Source organism: Phalacrocorax carbo, chromosome 19, assembly GCF_963921805.1.
Source record: "Phalacrocorax carbo chromosome 19, bPhaCar2.1, whole genome shotgun sequence".
NCBI lineage: Eukaryota > Metazoa > Chordata > Aves > Suliformes > Phalacrocoracidae > Phalacrocorax > Phalacrocorax carbo.
In genome coordinates, this window is record NC_087531.1 from 2,166,517 (window position 1) to 2,185,999 (window position 19,483).

General features: G+C 45.5%; 1 protein-coding gene across 5 annotated transcripts in view; it reads right to left on the reverse strand.

Moving 5' to 3' along the window:
- CRTC1 (CREB regulated transcription coactivator 1) overlaps positions 1 to 18,178 on the reverse strand; it is a 48,619-nt gene extending 30,441 nt beyond the window's left edge. For 3 of the 5 annotated variants that reach the window (XM_064469801.1, XM_064469804.1, XM_064469800.1), the window contains exon 1: positions 17,993 to 18,177. In XM_064469801.1, coding sequence (XP_064325871.1) covers positions 17,993 to 18,118 — 126 coding nt within the window. In that variant the 5' untranslated portion in view covers positions 18,119 to 18,177. Of the gene's footprint in view, positions 1 to 17,992 lie in introns of all 5 variants that reach the window. The other 2 variants (XM_064469802.1, XM_064469803.1) reach the window with 2 other exon arrangements.
- Positions 18,179 to 19,483: the final 1,305 nt, after the last annotated feature.

The window sequence follows — 19,483 nt, forward strand, 5'->3', positions numbered from 1 at the left end:
CTGCAGATCACTAAAAGCACAATATCAGAACTAGCTGTGCCTTTTGCCTGGCCCGTACATATGTTTTTGTTGTCAAAAAAAGGCTTGCTTGGGATTTGTGCCAAACACTGAAGTAACTACTTCAACAGGTGTTGGATTCTTTTAAAGAACCTACTATACGACGCCTAGGGAGGAGGGGGGGGAAGGTTGCTTTATGTGTTTTTTTTAATGTTTTGGCCTTCCCCAACCCATACCTACCTCAAAGTGTAGTGTAACAAGGAGGTCACGACCATTTGTCTTTCCACTGCAGTTAAACGTGGAAATGAGGAAACACAAGAGATCGAGAACTAAAGCCCTTCTCAAAAAGGAGCTCGTTAAATGGCTTTGCAGTACCATTAATTTTAGTAACGCTACGTTCGATAAACACTTTTGGAGATCCGTGCCAAAAATAAGAAAACTGATTGCTTGTTATTGCTGTCGCGTATCATTACACCGGCGTGTGGGTCTGTATTTACTCCTCTCCTCAGCCTCCTGCCTTGTAACAGCGAGCGGCCCCCAGACTACGCGGTTTATAGGAGACCATCAACAACTGCCACTTGCAATCTGTGAAGATCGAGCGTAAGCAGAGCAGGCCGGTTTGCCGAGTGCCTCAAACCTCCAGCTTTTTAGCTGGTAAGAACGCATTTTTAAATACTGCGACGCTAGACCTTACGGTCGTTCCAACAGGAGACGTCGAGCGAAACCGGCTCAGGTCTTTCAAAGCAGAGGAGCAACAAAAAACCTCCAAATTTCACTGTCGGGCTTCGGGATAACTCGGGAGTCTCAAGTGTTACTAAGAGGACCTGTGAGCAAAGACAAGCAGCGCTGAAAATGGGAACAGCCACCGGCTGTGACCAAAACAAACATTTCCTCTGTCTTGTGTAAAACTACCTTGTGAGGCAAATTAAGTGTATCTCAGTTTGGGGTTTGGAGATTAGGTCTGAAAAGGGAGATTGCGGGGTTTTATTTTAAACGGAAAAAAAAAAAGCCTTTTCTTAATAGAAAAATTCAGATTACTCTTAAGATGTTAACAAGTCTCATGACAACTCTGGCTTTATCTCCTGGGGTTAGATTCAATTAGTGGCAACTTGCTTTCTATAGGAATTTAGAGAGCGAAGTATGACAATGAATTACTTAGCGTTCACCAGATATATTAATTTCTTGAACCATATGAACTTGGTGACTCTACATTACAGCTTTTCTATTTATGTATTACGTGGCCAAGATAATAGCTCCTTGACAGTTGAAAATATTGCTAAATATTCCCATTCCGTCCTGAGAAAGCTTTTGGTAAGGAAAAGGCTTCTGCTTGTTAAAAGATTTTATTTCTGCTTGACATTCTTGTTTAGAAGAAATGTTTCCCAAATGACAGACCCTAACTGAATCTGTAATTTTCCCTCCACCAGCATTTCTCTTATGCTAAAGAAAAAAAAATAAAGACTTAAGTTAAAATCCAATTTAATCATTAAAAATAAAATATTTCTGCATAAGCAGTTTTCTAGAATAGCTGAAAAAGGTCCCCAAATAAAAGGCTGACACACTGTTGGCCAGAAATGAAGTAATGTTAATGTTAAAACCAATAGGTTTCTGCAAAGGTGCAAGAGGCAGCAATCTGCAGGGCGGCAGCAGCATCTTTCCAGCAAACAGGGAAGGAATCGTTGCCTTCCCGCGTAGTAATTCACAATTTACAAGCAATTACATCCTTAACTCAGCTAACAGTTGAGTAACATGACGTGACCTTACTCCGGTTAATGGAACCGGACACACACAACTTTGGTAGGAAATCAATAATATGAGATTTAACGCAATTACTGACTTGCTAACAATGCAACACTCTTCCAGATACGAGCTTTTGTGTGAACCCACTTACATGAACTCCCTCAATTTTTCTGTTTAGATTGGGTTAAAGTTAGCTGGACATACAGCTGTGTTTGTAGGGAGGGATTCAAGTTATACAATTTAAAAAAAAAGAGAGAGAAACATATCCCTCAAAGCATATCGTTTTCCTACAGACTTTCTAAGTGTCCAAAATATGCAGGTGGGAATCAAAGGAAGCATTTATTAAAATTCAACACTTCAACTTCTCTAAATTCTTCCTACAAAATTCTGGGCAAATTACAAACGTAGGGACAGAACTCAACTGTAATCAAATGGCAAATCTGACATTGGAATGAAGTCAGTCAAAATCCGCTATCACCATTTCTTTTAAAATGCCCTTTTTAATACATAAAAATTCGATTCCCATAAGCATAATAAAAGGGTGGAGTGCCCTTTTGATAAAAACCCCCTAAGATATCTGATGAATACAGGAAGTAAGATTTCATGATAACTGCTCTTTTGCTGGTTTGCAGTTTCCATACCAAGCTTTCTTATAAATTTTAGCTTTTCACTTTAGAAAGCTTTCTCTTTAGCATGTTGAGCCTAATAAGCAGCAAAATGAGTGCAGATTAAAATCAGAAATGTCTTATTAAAGCTTAATTGGAAATTAATTTCTGTTTAAAGGATTAACTGGAAGTCTTAGAGCCTGCATTATAGGTAAATCCTGTTGTTCGCACTGGTTCAAAGTTTCCCAGTTGGATACATCTGAAGTTTCTCAGGAAGGCTTTCTCCTAGAACAACCAGAGGCAGGACCTGCCACAGAAAAGAATATCCCGTTGCCTGGAGTTTCAAAACCGGCTGGGATTGATTTGGCATCCTCAGTAATGTGTCACTGCTATTTTCTGATCTCTCCCTAGGAATGAACTCGCAGCCCAGCTCCTGGTAGAAAGCTCTGCCTCAATGAAAAGGCACTTATATTAATATTTTTGGCCTCTCTGCGGCAGAGACCAAGTGCCCTTTTTATCCACAGAACCGGACTTTTCAATTTACACAGGTAGGGCAGCGAGAGAGAAACTTTCCAGGCCAAGTGTGCACGCTCTGCCTCTCCTGGGAGCAAGAAGGCAGAGAGTCTCCCAAAGTGCTAATCTGGCTTCTTTCTCCAGCATGAAATTAAACACTAAGTCAAACAAACCCTCAAGACAAGTCAGTTACTCAGTGAAATCCCAGTGGAAGTATTTTCTTCAAAGGGAGATTTCTTCCCATTCACAATCCTCATGTTGATAAGAAAAGCAAATACAGTCTTTAAAAGAAAGATAAGTTAACGTCAATTTAATGATTCACAGTTACTGCATTTAGACTTAGTAGCAATAGAGCTGCTGGCTAAAAATCACCTCATTACCCATCTCACTATTTTAAAAAGATCTTTACGTTTGTATCCAAGTCGCCAAAAATCTATCCAACAATTAACTAACTGCGCTGACCACCAAGAGCTTGGCTGCCCCCTTCCCCTCAAACTAACCCTCTTCTGTTAATATTCTAAAGCTCGTATTAGAATTTGAATGTGAAAAACTCTGCACTTGCCAACCGATTTCTAAAATTAATACACATCAAAATAACCGCTCATTTACTAAAACCACCCTCCATGAAAGCTGTCTAGAATTTATTTAATTAAAAGAGGAAGGATTCACAAATCAATAAAAGAGAATCCCGGTCAGCCAAGGAAAAGAACATTGAAATGTTAGCCACAACTTCATTAGTTATAGCAGGTATTCATCTGCCGGTCCCTCTCTACATCAACGGACCCAGACACAATCTCATTAAAGCCAAGAATCTAAAATTAATATCAATAATGAGAAGACACAGAAAGTTATTAACAGAAAAAAGGTTCACAAGGAACGGAGGATGTAGCTCTGTAACACAACCAGGCAGATCACACCATGGAGAGCACGGCCCCAGTGCTCTGGCTGCCTTTTCTTTCCCAGGAAAGCTGCATGACCTTGCCCTTCTCCTTGCACCCAAACTCTTACAACCCAAAAGAAACGTGGTTAAAGAAGCTGAACCAGCAGGAAAACTGTGTGGGTTCGCTTGGTTTCTCTCAACTTGCTCACCCCACAATCTGATGAATTTTTGATAGTAGAAGGGGAACAGGAGAGCGCAGCGGAAGCCAACAAAAGAGCGAGTCCTTCCAATATTCAGCCACCAGACTAACTCGGCTGTATGGTCCAATTCCACGTTAAGTTGCAGGGCCGCCTACCGACGCAGATGTCTGAGCAAACCTCATCTTCACTCTCGCGAAAGCTCGAAGGCATGAAAAGAATGAGTCAAACCAATAACGAGAGAACGGGGCCACGCGTTGCAGCAGCCCGGCATTCCTGGCTCCCCTCTGCCACCAAAGTTCCTCTGTACGCTGCGTGAGCAACTAAGGCCTTTTTCAGAGGCAGTTGCTAATTTTCAGGTTACTCAACATAAAATATCGGGGGTCTGTCAACATCACCAGTGGGGGTCTGAAGTACTGGAATAGGCTGCCCAGAGAGGTGGGGGAGTCACCATCCCTGGGGGTATTTAAAAGATGTGTAGGCGTGGCACTTCAAGCCATGGTTTAGGAGGCCTGGGGGTGTTGGGGTGACGGTTGGACTTGATGATCCTAGAAGTCTTTTCCAATCTTAATGATTCTATGTTTCTGCTACCTCTCCTGGAGTCAACTGGACCTGTGCTGCAAATGTATCGAGCACTTCAAAAACCAAAGACCTGCTGTTGGGCATTCCCCCCATGTAGCGAGTGTATAGAATTGGACATTCAAAGCATCAATTTCTTCCATTTTACTGCTTGCATCTTAGTTATCCTCCTATAAAATGAGAATAATCACCCGAGAAAAATATTGTAAAGATTAAGTTGTTTTTGAACTTCTCAGACTCCTTAACAGCGTGAGGCGCGAAGCACTTCCCCGGAGGTTTCATTATCCTATCAGCAAACGGGTGTCTGACTGGTGCGCTCCAAGGCCCAGAGCTACACACAGAACAACGTGGATAAATCAAGATATTTAAGAGCCTGCCAGTAAGTCACCATTATCTATTTTTGTGCTGAAAGAGGCAGGGGTCTCAGTCTCACTAGGGGAGTGGGGAATATATGATAAATTAATTAAAGACTATCATACCGCTCCTGCAGAAGGAGATGAATGAAGATTGGAAAGTCTTCCGGAAGGCTTGACTTTTGTAACCTATATAATGCTTTTGTAGTCTGAGTACGACCGATAAGTTAATACTGACCGTTTTTATAGCGCTATCAGGTTTTTGACAATTCACTGCAAATAATTAAAAAGACTTCCATTATTTAGATGTTACAAATTAAAATCCACCTACGCATGTTATCTAATAGCTGAATAGGTGGCTGAAGAGATGGAGGTCTATTTGCAATTTTAGCCCTTTGCTTTCATTTCCCAAGCAATTAACAACGAGATGATAAAATCTAATAACATCAATACTTTCCCTTCCATCTGAGCATGCACCCGCAGAAGCGTGTATATGATAGGTATTTCTTTTCAATCCAAAGTATGTCCTGATGTTCAGGGGAAATAAACATTATGATGTAAATCCACTTCTTTTAAATCGTCTTTCAGAGCACCTAATGCTACTCTGCAGAAAATAGAAGAAAAAGGTGCAGCATCAGGAAACTACAGCTCAAATTTTTATCAAAAACACTTGATTCTCTAGAAAATGGCTTGACCACAGAGCTAGATAAAAAAAAGTCTAGAATTACACAGAAGTATGCAGCCTGCTATCAGCCCCTAAAGCTAATCCATGCCGTGGATGTAAAAAGGGAACTCTGAAAACCGCATTCCTTTAAAAATCAGAACACATTTAAATGTGCCTGCTGCAAAGCAAGTGAGACTGGTCTTTTATTTCCGAATAAGCAACAATTCACGGCAACAAGGAAGAGCGAACACGGCACACAGAGTAGCGCTAGAACAGAAAAAGCATAGCTAGCTTCTTAGAACTCTTCCTGGCTAATGGAGACAGACTACACAGACTAATTTATCACAGAACAAGAAAAGAGAATCCCTTGCATTCCTCCCTCATTTGGGCTGTCACAGTCAGGAAGAAACACCATCAAGCCAGATTGCTAAAGTAACTTATTTCCTGCAGTTTCCAGTACTGATCCAACAGCGGCAGTGGATCCAAACGCACAGCTGTTCCTCCCGGGAAGACTGGTAAAGGAAATGAAGGCTGAAGTTTAGAGGAAAGGTATAATCCGCAGTGATAGCAGCTGCTCTGTCTGGGTCACTTGGGATTTAAAGTATTCCATCATCAGCTTTGTAACAAAATGTTTTGCAATGTTGGTTTGTTGTTGGGTTTTTTTTTAATGTTAGTATGTTTTTATTTTCATAAAAGGGAAGATTTTACCACTGGCTAAAAACAGACAAGTGCGGACAAGCCGAGCAAAAGTTTCCCCTTGTTGCCTCTGCCAATCATATTTGGCCTTCTAATGCTATTAGCATCCTAGCGCAATAGATATTGCAGAGCAAAGTACTACCAAGCCAAAACAGGAAGCCAAATGTCTACTACAAACTAAGTGAAAATTACCACGAAAAAATCCAGACATATGGTATGAACTGGATTTGAACCCAGGCTTTTAGAACTGCTACATCATTGTTTACTCTTCCATCACCATAACTGTCATTTAAGTCACTTTCAAGTATTTTTTCCATTAGCACATCGACGTGTCAGCACACAAACAGAAAAACTCTGCAGGCCAGCCAAACACGGTCATTAAAAATAAAAATTCTTGGGGGGGGGAACTGCATTTTTGCTTTTTCTTTCTTCAGGGAAGGAATCTGTTGTAATATATTGGCATTTAGCAGCCACAAAAGAGCAACAGCTTTGCTGCTGCCACGCTGAAACACTTCACAACCAACTCTACTCACAGCAGGGCTGCAAACACGAGGCCAGCACCGCACTTGATTTTTACCAGTGGATAGCTATAGTATCCTACACCAAATACACTCTTCAAGGATTGAGGGTTTTCCCAATGCACTAAAATACTCAGATTTTCTCAAAGACTTCAGAAATTAACAACAAAACGGAAGGAGACTTATTCAAGGCCAGAATTAAAGGGATTCTCCCGCCGTCCCAGCTCACACGAACTCAGTACGAGGGCTTGGACGGAGGGAAGGGGAAGCACAATCCTCCCCTTCTACCTCACAGAGCCAGAGCTTGAACGGCAAGAGAAGCTGTCTCCAAATGCCATGAAAAAGTAAACTGGGAATCAGAAGATGAGTTTTTCATCAATAGAGTCATGAAATCTCCTAGTCAGAGGAAAGGGAACAGCAAGATAGCTAACTTAAGATTTTATAAACCTGATTAAGCGTAAAGGTTACCTGACAGTATTACATATAGGCTGCAATTCCAGTTGCTTACCAGCAAAACTGTGAGGTCTCAAAGGGTGTGCATCTACCAGAACACCTGCATGGGTCCCCTGCAGCTGCATAAAAGCCTCTACAAAATTAAGGCAGTCCTGAATGATTCTGTGCTTTGCAAAGCAGAACGGAGATGATGGCGTGAGCTCTTATCTCTAGTGTCTATGACAATGCTAGTCATTTGAGCAGGGTATTCCATTCCTATCGGTTTATTTTTGGGGCTGCCTAAAACCATGTCATTTTTGCAGCTCACATGTCCACAAAGCAAAGACCTGCAAAGGCAAAGACCACTTTCTCTCCATTTCAGGAGGTGCAGCCGTTATCGTAGGTTCGTCCTCATCAAAACACCGCCTTGGTCACCTGGCTGGTTCACGGGGCGAACAGCAGAGAACAGGAGAAGCAGCAAACCCGAAAAGATTAGACGTAGCCCTACCCCACGCAGCTGAGGTGCAAAGTGTCACTACTATAAACCAGCGTAAAAGAAACTCCTCCCAACTGGTGATTGTAATACTGCTTTGCTAAAAGCATCGTGGTCCAGTCAAATAAATTTCATTCACAAGAGCTGAGATATATATTGATCAGCAAAGCTTAGACAGGAATCATCTGACTCCCTGCCAGCTAGCAATCCCTGCACTTTTAGCACTGCAAGACAGCCAATTATTACTCATGAGTTCATGATGTTTTCTTCACCTTCCTGTTGAAGAGGTTATTTAAGACCTCAAATCACTTAACTGGATTGTTTTGTCCTGTTATGAGTCATCTACAAATTCCAAGGCTCCACTAGATTCTCCTTCAGGAGCTGCAACCAACTCCCCGGACTACCTCAGCTATCAAATTGTGAGGAAATGGGGTTATAAAAACTGCACACATACCCAGACCTCTGCCCCCAGCTGGCTTCTCGAATTCATGTGAAAGTGAAAAGATCTCACCCCCTAACATACACTTGCTATTTATAAACCACCCCAAATCTGCCTTACACTCCTCTTGTGAGCCCGAAGAGAAGCAACCAGAATGTTTAACTTCTGCAGAGAAAGAGGGGAGAGGGAAGAAGGCAGAAGCACTTAACGCTGCAACTTTATTATTATTATTTATTTCTGTTTTACACCAGCAGAACTTTGAGCAGTGGCACTTCTTTACACATTAGCTGCGTTTAACTTTCGCCAAAAAATGAACCAAGACGGACTAATACGATGTTTCGGGGCTTAAGGGCGAAAAATCGGTAAGAACACACCTTGCAGAATTTGAATTAATAAATGAAGTAATAATAACAAATAATTAATACACAGGCTGTCACTTTGTGTTTAAAAACACTTTGCTATTTCTGGTGAACAAAGGTTTACTGTTTAAAGCTTAACAGTCACAACTGAGTAGCAAGTAAAAACAGGATACAGCACAACTAGAGACTTAAAATAGTGACTATTCTTCAGAGTTCTGCTCTATCACCGGGCAGGGAGCCAAGCTAAGCTACAATATGAACCAAACCTGATTTGCACTGCTTTTAAAAACAAACCAGATCCCGTGGCAGTTCTGCAAATGCCACCCTTTTCTGAAAGGGTTTCAAAAAGAGAAAGGCAGGTATGTTGCTGCTAATTCTATACAGAACATCAGGGAGGACGCATACTTGAAGTTCACTGATTATTTGATAGCAAAAAGAAGTCTTAGCCTCCCCGATGTATTTATATCTGACGCGACGCTCACAAAATCGATTTATTTTCATGACCATTATTAGCTAACAGTGTACTTATAAAGAAAACACTCATTCTGAGCAGGCAACATATATGTTTGCTGGTTGACAGACAACACTTCAGAGAGCAACAATGAGTGTCCAGGCTAAAAAAAAAAAAACCACCATTCCTAAACCATCCCCATTCCTCCTATTGAAATGGCTCAGAAAAGATGAAATAAAAGCAGAGATGTCCTCATTAAGCAAGATAAAAATAGCTTTTATGTTCCATTTTTTATTTTTAGCTCAAGAATGAAAATTCAGTTATGTAACCCTACAAGTTTCGTAAATTAGGAGACAAGCAGGGCATGTTTGTACCCTTTGGAGTTTATTCTCCGGCCGGAGAGCGCCCGACTCCGCGCCGATGGTAGCCGCAAGCACCGCTGGCTCTGTTAACAACGTAGCGGTACAGAATAAATGTGCGATTTAGCTGCTGCCAACGCTCACGCTGGTTCACATGCAGAGAAAGCCATTTGATGATGACCTCTGGTCTGCAATACCAAGATAACACTTCACCAGTCCCCAAAACCACCATGCCCTTTGCAGCATGTTCATCCCTCCAACAATTCCTCCCGCTGCAGCTCAACCTTAAGCCATCCCATCACAGCTCAAGAAATTGCTCGTAGCTCTTAAGATGAGGCATCGGGCAATTCTCTAGGTACTAAAAATATCTGCCATTAGAGTCAAAATTCTTCGAATGCAAAAGGCTCGTACAATGTAATCATTTCATTGCACAGAGGAAAATCTAATTATGATGAGAAGGTCAATAATACATTTGAATCCAAGTAGGCTGGTGAAAACTTGTGCAATGTTTAAGATATTACCTTTGCTCTTCCCTCACTTGTGGAGAAATGCCACAGAGGTGGCGAGGGGGAACAGGGTCTCGTGGAATTGTGCATAGACGACAGCAACAAGGACAGACCTTGCCCATTGCATCTACAGACAGAACCAGGAGAAACCCAGTAACACCACTCCAATAACCGGTGGCTGCTGATGAGGACAATCTACATACGACTTTGCAAGGAAAGAAAAAGGTGAAAAGCCAGTCTATTCAACAATCACTGTCTTCCCTTTTGCCACTGGGGTTGTTTTCTTCCCCCTTAATCCAGCTTACGGATGTCAAAACACCACGTAAGGGCTCCAGAGCTAGAAAAATCTCCTGCACAGCTTCCCATCGCTACAAGGTGCTGCTTCTACAACAGGCCTACAGAGGCACCAACATACAGAAAAGCAGGTCACAAATCACTGATGCACTTTCTGAGTTGAGAACTATCACCATTTGCCTGAAGATACACCTGATTTTGGAAAATCAACTCAATTCCCTCCCCTGTGAGACTTCGGCCACCCAAGGAAAATACTACTAATATAAATAGTAATAGCTGGGTATCAAAATTAATTGAAAATTCATTTAAAGAACTGCAGTCTTAGACTAAACATATCTTACTACTACTCAACGATACGTAATCATACTAAAAAACACGAGCGAGTAGCCCAGCAGGGACATCACAGAGGGTGATTTCCCAGTCGTCAAGAAAAGCGATAGACCAGGCAAGAAAGTAAAATACACGTTGAGAAAATCTGCCTGTAAAATACAGGCTTTTAGGCAAGGATCATGAAGCGCTGCAGAATTATTACTGAAGCCTGAAGCCAGAACGCATCATTTCAGCCTCCTCTACTTCATTATTTAAGACCCACTTTTTGCGGGTGTGTGCTGTTGTTGATTTATTGCAAAGGATTGTTCTGGTAAAGGGGAAGAATTTTCGGTTCCCAAGAAATAATTTGCAAAACAAGACTATTATCAACACTCAATTACAACTTTATAATTTATAAAGTACCAATGAGATCATATAAAAACATCACTTGTGCAATGCTTGTTTGGCTCGACAAGTACCAGCGGAGATCTCGATAGGAATCTTATTCCTGGATATCACTTACACAGCACTGAACATGCTACGCAAACCATTTGAAACAAATCAAAGCAACATTTTAAATATTAACTCCTACGCACTATCAGATACGTGATCCTAGCTAATGAGTTAACAAAGACTCACGAGTTTGGCTACCACCTCAAGTTTACACCAAAGCCTTCGGGACCGCATTTGTTTATCGAAAGGCAAGTAGTTTAGACCAAAAGATAAAAAGGGAAGCAGCACTGAGGTCACAACCGGTCGCCGTCACAAAACGAACGCTGCCACAAGCTTACGTTCACAAAAAAAAAATCTACCAGATTTTGACAGTTGGCTTCTTTTCACCGACTTACTCCAATCCTGCAGCTACCCCATACCCTCGACTACAAAGCAACAGCTACTCCAGCACATCTACAAAAACACCTGGGCAAAATTCCAGCCATCAAAACGTTATTTTAAAAAAAGAAAAGCTTATTTTCTTTATATTTTTTCAGCTACAGTATTACATTTGCTGAAAAGCGCCCTGAAGTATACTTGAGTTTCAGATCCTCCATTAGGTACAAAAATATTGATGCCAGCATGGAACATACCATTAGAGACCAATCGATGCTGTCGGGGAGATTGACAAAACTGCTACAGCACAGCCCAAGAAATGGCCCCTTCGCAATTAGAGACAGATAACAGAAACCAGAGACAAATATTTAGCCTTTAAGGTATTTTGTTTAAATCCCCATTGATCATTTTGGAGAAGATATCTACTTTTTGCCAAATTAGTATTTTATTACCACAACAATGAAAGCATCTAGGACCACTCGATAATTTCTTACAGAACAACTTAACGTGTCTAGTCAGAGCAGGAAACTGCCGGGGCTAAAGCTCACTTCAAAGAAACCCCAAACCCATCAGTTTGATTTAATACGGTCAACCCCGATGCAATCCACCGCACGGCCATGCCGGAGCTGGCACTGACACGGCGCTGGGCAGCCGTAGGAGTGAAAGCTTCCACGAGCTTAAATGTACAGGATGCTGCTGCCTCAGGGAAGAATCAGGGTCTTGACCTTGATAAGGTACGGTAAAGGCTTCATAACTAAAATCAGTGGCATCAATAAATTGATTATAAAACTGAAAACAAATGGTTAGGGCTAAAAGTGGCGGTTTGATGAATGGCAGATTAAAATAAAAGCCTCTTCCAAATTAGCGCAGGCGATCCAAGAGGGTTTGAAAAAATAAAAACGCAGCTTACATGATAAAAAAATTAAAAAGTCACCTGATTGAGAAACTTAACTACAGTTAAAACTGGTTTTCAACCCTTACACAATCACACTACAGGCTTTCCAGGGGTTAGAGGTTTCCTCCCCTTTTTTTGGTTTGTTTGGGGGTTTTTTGCGCTGTGTAAAGAGCAGCTCTTTTCCGTTTCATCTAACAGGTACTGAAAAAAGCTTGCGTCTAGCCCACGTGGCTACGAAAAGAATTCTTCAGTACATCATCTTCTTGAAAACTACTTTAAGGAACGATTCCTGCTGTAGTTTTGTAGTCTGGTGCTTTAGTTACGCAGAGGACACTGGTTTTCCTCTGCCCTTCTGCTGATGCCAGCGCACAACTCGGATTAACACGGCACCAACTCCTGTTGCCTGATGTTTTTGCCACGTCTGTAACTTCTATGGGAGGTTTGTAGCTCCATTATTCACAACTGGAACTCAAACTCATCAAAACTACCTACTTCAGTTTGTAAATAGAGGACCAAGAAAATTAGTATCGAGATCTAAAATTTTTCAGGATCTTCACTAGAGGCAAAGCTCACGTCTACAAGAGCGGCTTTGCAGCTCAGTAATTCTCTTCAAGGGAAAACCCCAAATTACCCTCAAAGAGCTGGAAGAGCTGACTGTACATAACCTTGAAAACGTATTCTCTTACTAAATGAGTAGCTTCTCTAAATGCAAATTACTGCAAACACTTGCCACTGCTGAAGCTAAAGAGAACTTTGAAATGCAGCGCACAGAGCCGAGTTCCATGTGTTCATCCCGTGCAGTACAATTAACACACCGGAATACAGCAGTTGTACAATTACGGTTTCACATGCCTGCAGATCCTCCATAGCTCCACCACATCATTAAAACAGACAGATTCGGCCACTGCACAGAAAAAGGCTTTGCCCGAGAGCTCAAGCAAGCGGCTGTAATGCATGGGAATGATGGAAGAGTAATATAAAAAAAGTCACTGTCTCCTTAAAATCAAAACCCAAAACAAACCCACAACAAAAACTTGACTGGGTTCACCAGAAGAAGCATTACGCTGCTAACTGAAGTATGCGAGCTCTGCAGCATGGCATATCAGGAGCCGACTCACGTGTTTACCTTGGACAGCTCAGACGGGTTAAGGAAAGCCGAGTGTTGCACAAGAACAGAGATTCTTTGTGCCCCCGCGGGTAGCTCACCTCCGCATTTTCACTCTCTGATTTATGATATTTCTTTCAAAGAATTAACGACACCGCACCATTATTTCGCCGTGTTCGATGCAGTTACTCGCCCAGCCCGCGTTTGTCAAAAGAACGACGATGCCCGCAGCCCGTGGCACAGATGCCGCGATGTGGGGAGCGCATTTGGCGGGACGGAAACCAACCGGCTTGGTTCTGTGTCCTGTTTCATCAGCGAAGTTAGAGGAAGATCACAGGGGAAGCCTAAGCGACCTATTTCTTGGCCTGGATATGTGCAAATACAGGGTCCAAACCCTCTATTTGGGGAAGTAACAAAGAAGAAAAACACCGTCTAGAGCTTGAAAAATTCACATTTCTGTTTCGAGAGAAACTCACGACACCATTAACTTGAACAAAACTGCTTCCAGCCGAAAGCATTTATCTCCGTGCTTGGAGGTGCTCAGTCCTGATTTTGATGCATTTCTTTAATATCTTTCAGACATTCAAAAAGGCCATTACATAGTCAGGAGTTTCTTTTTTATCAAATTATTTAATAAAAACATGCTGAAGGCATTAGGAAACATTGCGACACTGTGTCATCATGATCAGCGTTTCTCATTTTTAAAACCACAGATTAGCGCTCCTGATTTAACCAAGCTTTTAAATACTGTTTTGCATACTATCTACAGCGAACGATGATCTGCAAACGTACAAAGAGACATTTTCATCTCTTCTGCAGCCAGGAGGAACAAGTAAATGAGTGGCTGTCTCATACATCAGTATGAATTTTGTTACAGGGAGGTGTGTGCCTGTGTATGCGCTTTACACACACACACGAATACAAACTATGGGGTTTTTACTTGATTTTTATTCAATTTCTCTTCAGTCAAATGGCCGGCTATGGATAGCTGTCCCATTACAATATATCCCACTTGAAAAAAAGTAAACTAAAATAGGATCTTTGTATTAAAAATATCCAGGTTTGAAATATAAACACCAACTTTTTACTTCGCATCGTTTTCAAGAACTCAAAAAAGCAACGCAGGCACAGGCTGCTTTTGATGACACCTAAAAATACACAAGCAAACCCCATCACGGCACCATCGTACAGATTGACAAAGCATTGAGTTATGTACTTTGGAACACAGAAAATCAGTAACAACCTGTATTCCTCAGTGACACAAAACTTAAGATCCTCTGTCTGGGAAGGGCTGTGAGCAGTAGCTCACCGAGACCCCCTCAGCAAGCTGCCTGCACAGGGGACTGCGTGTGCAGGAAGAGACTGGATAAGCAGTGCTGGAATTTTGCAGAATGTTTCCATATATCGCTATTAACCTGTTTGTGCTTCTGTTTCCACTCCAGTACCATCAACATCAACATCAGCGCAGCCCTCCGGGCAGGTGGGGCTGGGTAAAATCAGGGGCTGGCAGGTTTTTTTTAGGGTTAGGGGTTTGCGGGGGGGTGTCTTTTTTTCTAAGGTAAGGCTGCAAAGGTCCATAAGGAGCTCAAACACAGCTCTGGCTGAAACCCCTCAAAACTAAGTGACTTCAATAATATATATTAAAGAAAAAAGTCCTGGAAACCTGAGAACGCCTCCAACTGAAAAAGAACCACAGGTCGCAAGCTACAGCCAAATTTTCTTTAAAATCTCGCATTCGCTAGCATTTGAGGAGCCATACATTGAAGAGCTCAGCACTGTGTTATCCTGCACGTTAATGTTTTCTTAATTACAATTTTAAAGGGCAGCGACAGCCCTGTATGAGTAAACACATGCAACGCAGCAAGCATCCCTGGGCTGCGTTACAACAGAAATGGAGAGTAGGCCCTGGTAAACAACCCGTCCTTAACACGCAGAAATCAGTGCGGTTCTAAAATTTCATGCTTCACATAATAAAGGAAAAGGAAAGGAGGAGAACCACGAGCAAAATACAGGAGTCGATGTCACACAGAAACAAAAACCTCCCCCTCTTCTCACCCACTTTGTTACTATGGGACTCGCAGAAATCTCTGGATTATAAACATGAAGGTCCCACTCACAAGACAATTAAGCAGCTCCAGTGCTTCTACCGGCCACCCACCTCCACGGCTCTTCACAAGGTCTGTCTCTCCCAGAAAAGCTAAAATGCATTCTTGAATCTGCCAGCTGAAAGACAGGACTTTGTTGCTCCTGAGAATAGGGGAACACTTTTGAAAACAAAACCATTTATTTCTCAAAGGAATTCTTTTTTTTTTTTTTCCAACTGAGCGCAACAGAGGAAGAAGGAGTTAATATCATGCTCTTGTTTTGTCCTGGGCAAGAAAGATGGATCATAACTTAAAAATCTCAGATGGACTGAACAGCATAAATAGGTGGAAGATTACCAAGTCAGAAAGCAAGCTCAGAAACAGCATGTGTATGCACAAGAAATGGTGGAACAGTAGTTCCCTGCCTCTGCTAGGACCAGTAACTAACAATAAAACAGACAAGATGGTAAACATTGCAAAAAGACAATTACTAATAATGAAAAGGCAACAGAAATTTTGGGCTGCTTCCACAAACTGAGTAACGCATTTTCAAACTGACAGCAAAGTGGTGGTTGCCAAATGAAAATGAGAGCAAACAGCAAAGTTGTGCTTAACCCCTTTTTGCTTTTGCACTGAATTTTAAACACAGATGAAATCATGGAATTTAGAAGAAAAACTCTACAAAGGAGACATTTTACTCAGCTATTTGGTCAGTGTTTCCATCACTTCAGTACCCAGAATCCTCAGGCAACTTATTCATCTTGGGTCCTTTTCTCAACACCAGGTTCTTGAAAATAAGATGGGTTTCCATCTGCAAAACCTGGGTTAGGGACACTCAGATTTGGGAGAAACTGAATTAGGACTCCGACTTACGCTGCAGAAGGTGAGTGCTGAAAGTAAGCGTTAATTGAAGGACAACCTGTAATTGCAGACTTCACAAACTCTCTCTCTTTAAGATCACCCAGCTCTGGAGAGGCAGCCAAGGACTGACCACCAAAAGGCAAAACCCCGGGGTATTGAGCCACACAGGCATGACAGAGATGCAAGAAACAAGACAACTCCAGCGGCTGCAAACACCTCTAAACTATCCTCACTCTCCTCTCAACTAACTCTAACAGCATCCTCTATGAAACATCACCAAATAGTTTAGCAGGAACAAATCCTCGCACCTTCCCGAGCAGGAGCTGACAGAGGCAGCGTGCCTTTCTTCTACACCTGACCAGCAGCAGCACCAATGCAACACAAATATTTACCCTGTCCTGACACAGAGGAATGAAAGGAAACATTTTACTGCAAATTCAGCTGTATGTTCTCCTGCTCCCATTCCTGCAAAGGTTCAGCCACAAATTCTCTTTAAGCAGTCAAAAGAGAAACAAAAATGTTGATACTAGCAGGTGAGAGAAGAACCATACAGAAGAGCCCTGACAAGCCTATATCTAAGCTAGAAAAGGCGTCTGATGTTTGGAAAGCACATTCGTTATGCCGGTAATTTCTGCTGATGGGCTTTGCGGAGACATCAGGAGCCAAGGAGGATTTGGAAGTGCAGCAATTTGCACCTACTGACAACTGGAGTGTAACAGGAACAACGTTAGTGACACCAAGTCCAGCAACTCCCGCTGGGTCTCCGCACGCCCCCGCAGCGGGAAAGCGGGGCTCTGCCGGCCAGCGGCGTGGGGCCGGAGGCTGCCCACTGCCCCACGGGAGCAGGGGGTGCTCGGCAGGGCCCAGGGAAGCGCTCCTTAGGCAGGAGGATGCAAGGCTGGGACCCCCCCCGAGCCTGGGCCTGTCGTGGGGTGAGGAACCAGGACCCCCCCTCAGACCAGGGCCTGTCCCAGAGTGAGGAACTGGGGACCCCCCGACACACACACCCCTCAGACTGGGGCCTGTCCCGGGGTGAGGAACCAGGACTACCCCTCAGACCCCGGTGAAGGAACAGGGACCCCCTCCTCACACAAGAGCCTGTCACAGGGTGAGGAACTGGGGACCCCCCACATACACACACCCCTCAGACCGGGACCCATCCCGGGGTGAGGAACAGGGACCCCCCCTCAGACCCTGGTGAAAGGATGGGGAGACCCGCACCTCAGACCAGGGCCTGTCCCGGGGTGACGAACCGGGAACCCCCCGCCTCAGCCCCGTCCCAGGGGAGAGGAGCTCCCCCCGCCTCAGAAGAGCCCCCGCCCACCCCCCGCGGAGCCGTGAGAGGGCTGCCCCGACCCTGACACCCCCCCCACGACGGGAGGACCGGGGACTCCCCCCGCCCCCGGCCAGGACCTGCCCGGTGTCCCCGCGGGGCGCACCTGCCCCCGCCGCCCCGTCCCGCCCCGCCCGGCGGCAGGTGCCGCTCTCCGGAGGATGCTGCAGGCCCCGGTGCCGGGGAACGCGGCGGGGTGGGTGAAGGGGGAGCGGGCGGGACGGACGGACGGACAGACAGACGGGGGGCGGCGGTGGGGGCGGCGCGCGGCCCCCCGCCCCGCACCGAGGGCGCCGCCCGCCCCCGCCAGGGGGCGCTGCCCGCCGCCCCGCCCGCCGCGCGCCGCCGCTGCCCCCGGTCCGAGGGGAGCCGCGGGGGGCGCCGCCCCTCCCCCTCCCTCCCCCCGTTCCCCCGCCCGCCTCCGGCCGGGGGCGCGCGCGCCGGGCAGCGGCGGGGGCGCGCGCGGGAACGGGCGGGCGGGGCGGCGGTGGCGACGGCTCACCCGGTGGGCGCGGGTCAGGCTCAGGTCCTTCATGACCTCCTCGAAGGCCGCCGTCTCCTCCGCCTGCTTCTGGTTGTGCAGCGCAATCTTCTCGCTGAATTTCCGCGGGTTGTTCGAGGCCGCCATCTTCCCCCGTCCGCATCCCCCTCCCCGCGCCGGAGGGGGCGAGGCGCATGCGCCAGGCGGGCCGGCCGGGCGGGCGGGGGGGGCGAAGGCGCTGCAGGGCGCCTGCGCGGAGGGAGGGGGCGGTGAGGGGGCGGAGGGGCGCATGCGCGGAGCCGCGGGCGGCGCGCGCGGGAGGAGGTGGCCGGCAGCGCGCCTGCGCAGTGGAGGGGCTTCCCCCGTCGACGTGCGTGGGGAGGGGGGATGCGCGGCGCGCGTGCGCGCTGCCGACCGGGCGCCCTGAGGCGGCGGCGATGGCGGGGATGGCGTCGGTGTCCGTCCGCTCTCGCTGCTGCCTCCCCGCATTCCCCCCCGGGGGGAGCGGCCCGCTTGGGACTCCCGCATCCTCACCCGGAGCCTACGGGCGTCCCCGCCTCCGCGCCGCCCCGGTGTCTTCGGGCAGGCCCCGCCGCGTCGCGGCTGAGGGTGCTTCCCGCCGAAACTTGGCGCGGTCCTTGGTGTCGTCTCCGGTGTCCTCCGCGGCACCGTGAGCAGGCCTGGCCGCGGAACCAGCCTTGGGTGGGCGATGCCAGGCAGAAAAAAGGCGGGGGGATTGTTGGTGTGTCCCCAGTGGGCGCGCTCGCATAGCAAAAACCTTACCCTGAAGTGGGAGGTAAATCACAAATCACTAAAAAGCCAGGTATTCCTTAACCAGCGAATTTAAAAATTTGTTTTACATGTTTTTCTGTTTTTCTTCAACCTCTTCCTGAGAGGTTACTTGGCCTGTTTCATGGGGGGTTTCCCTGCTTCAGAAAATGGAGTCGTGAGAATTTCCTGAACAAGCCAGTTGTCCCAGCACCTCACACAGATCAAGCTGGGCCCTGGTGAGGCACGGGGTAAAAAAAAAAAGATACCCAGCTCCTACTGATCTACCTGCTAGTGCTTGAATAGAGCAGCCTGTGCAGCAGGGAGAGAAAGGGGATAGGAAAACAAGCTAGGAATTCGTTAGCAAGTCTTTTAAGATAAGCAACAGTTCCTACTCTCTGACAGGTCCTACTCTGGCTGTCTCTTCCCGCAAGATAACGATACCTGACAGCTACAAGAAAGGCAATACCTGTGCAGCAGAAATCTAGTACCAAGGTACCACGTAATGGTATTATTTCTGGCAAAGGTTTAGGAATTAGGAAAGCCTCCCATTTTCCTGACCCGTTTAGGTGTGTTGTACAACGAAGCAGAAGATGCTACCGCAGCTCTGTTCTGAACAACGCAGAACAAAACGGTGCAGTCTTCCCACGCAGGCACGTCTTCGCTGCCAAACTCCTGCGAGCGCATCCAGCTCCACCCTTCTCCCTCTCCCGTGGCGTTCTGCATACGCAAACCTCTTCCCGG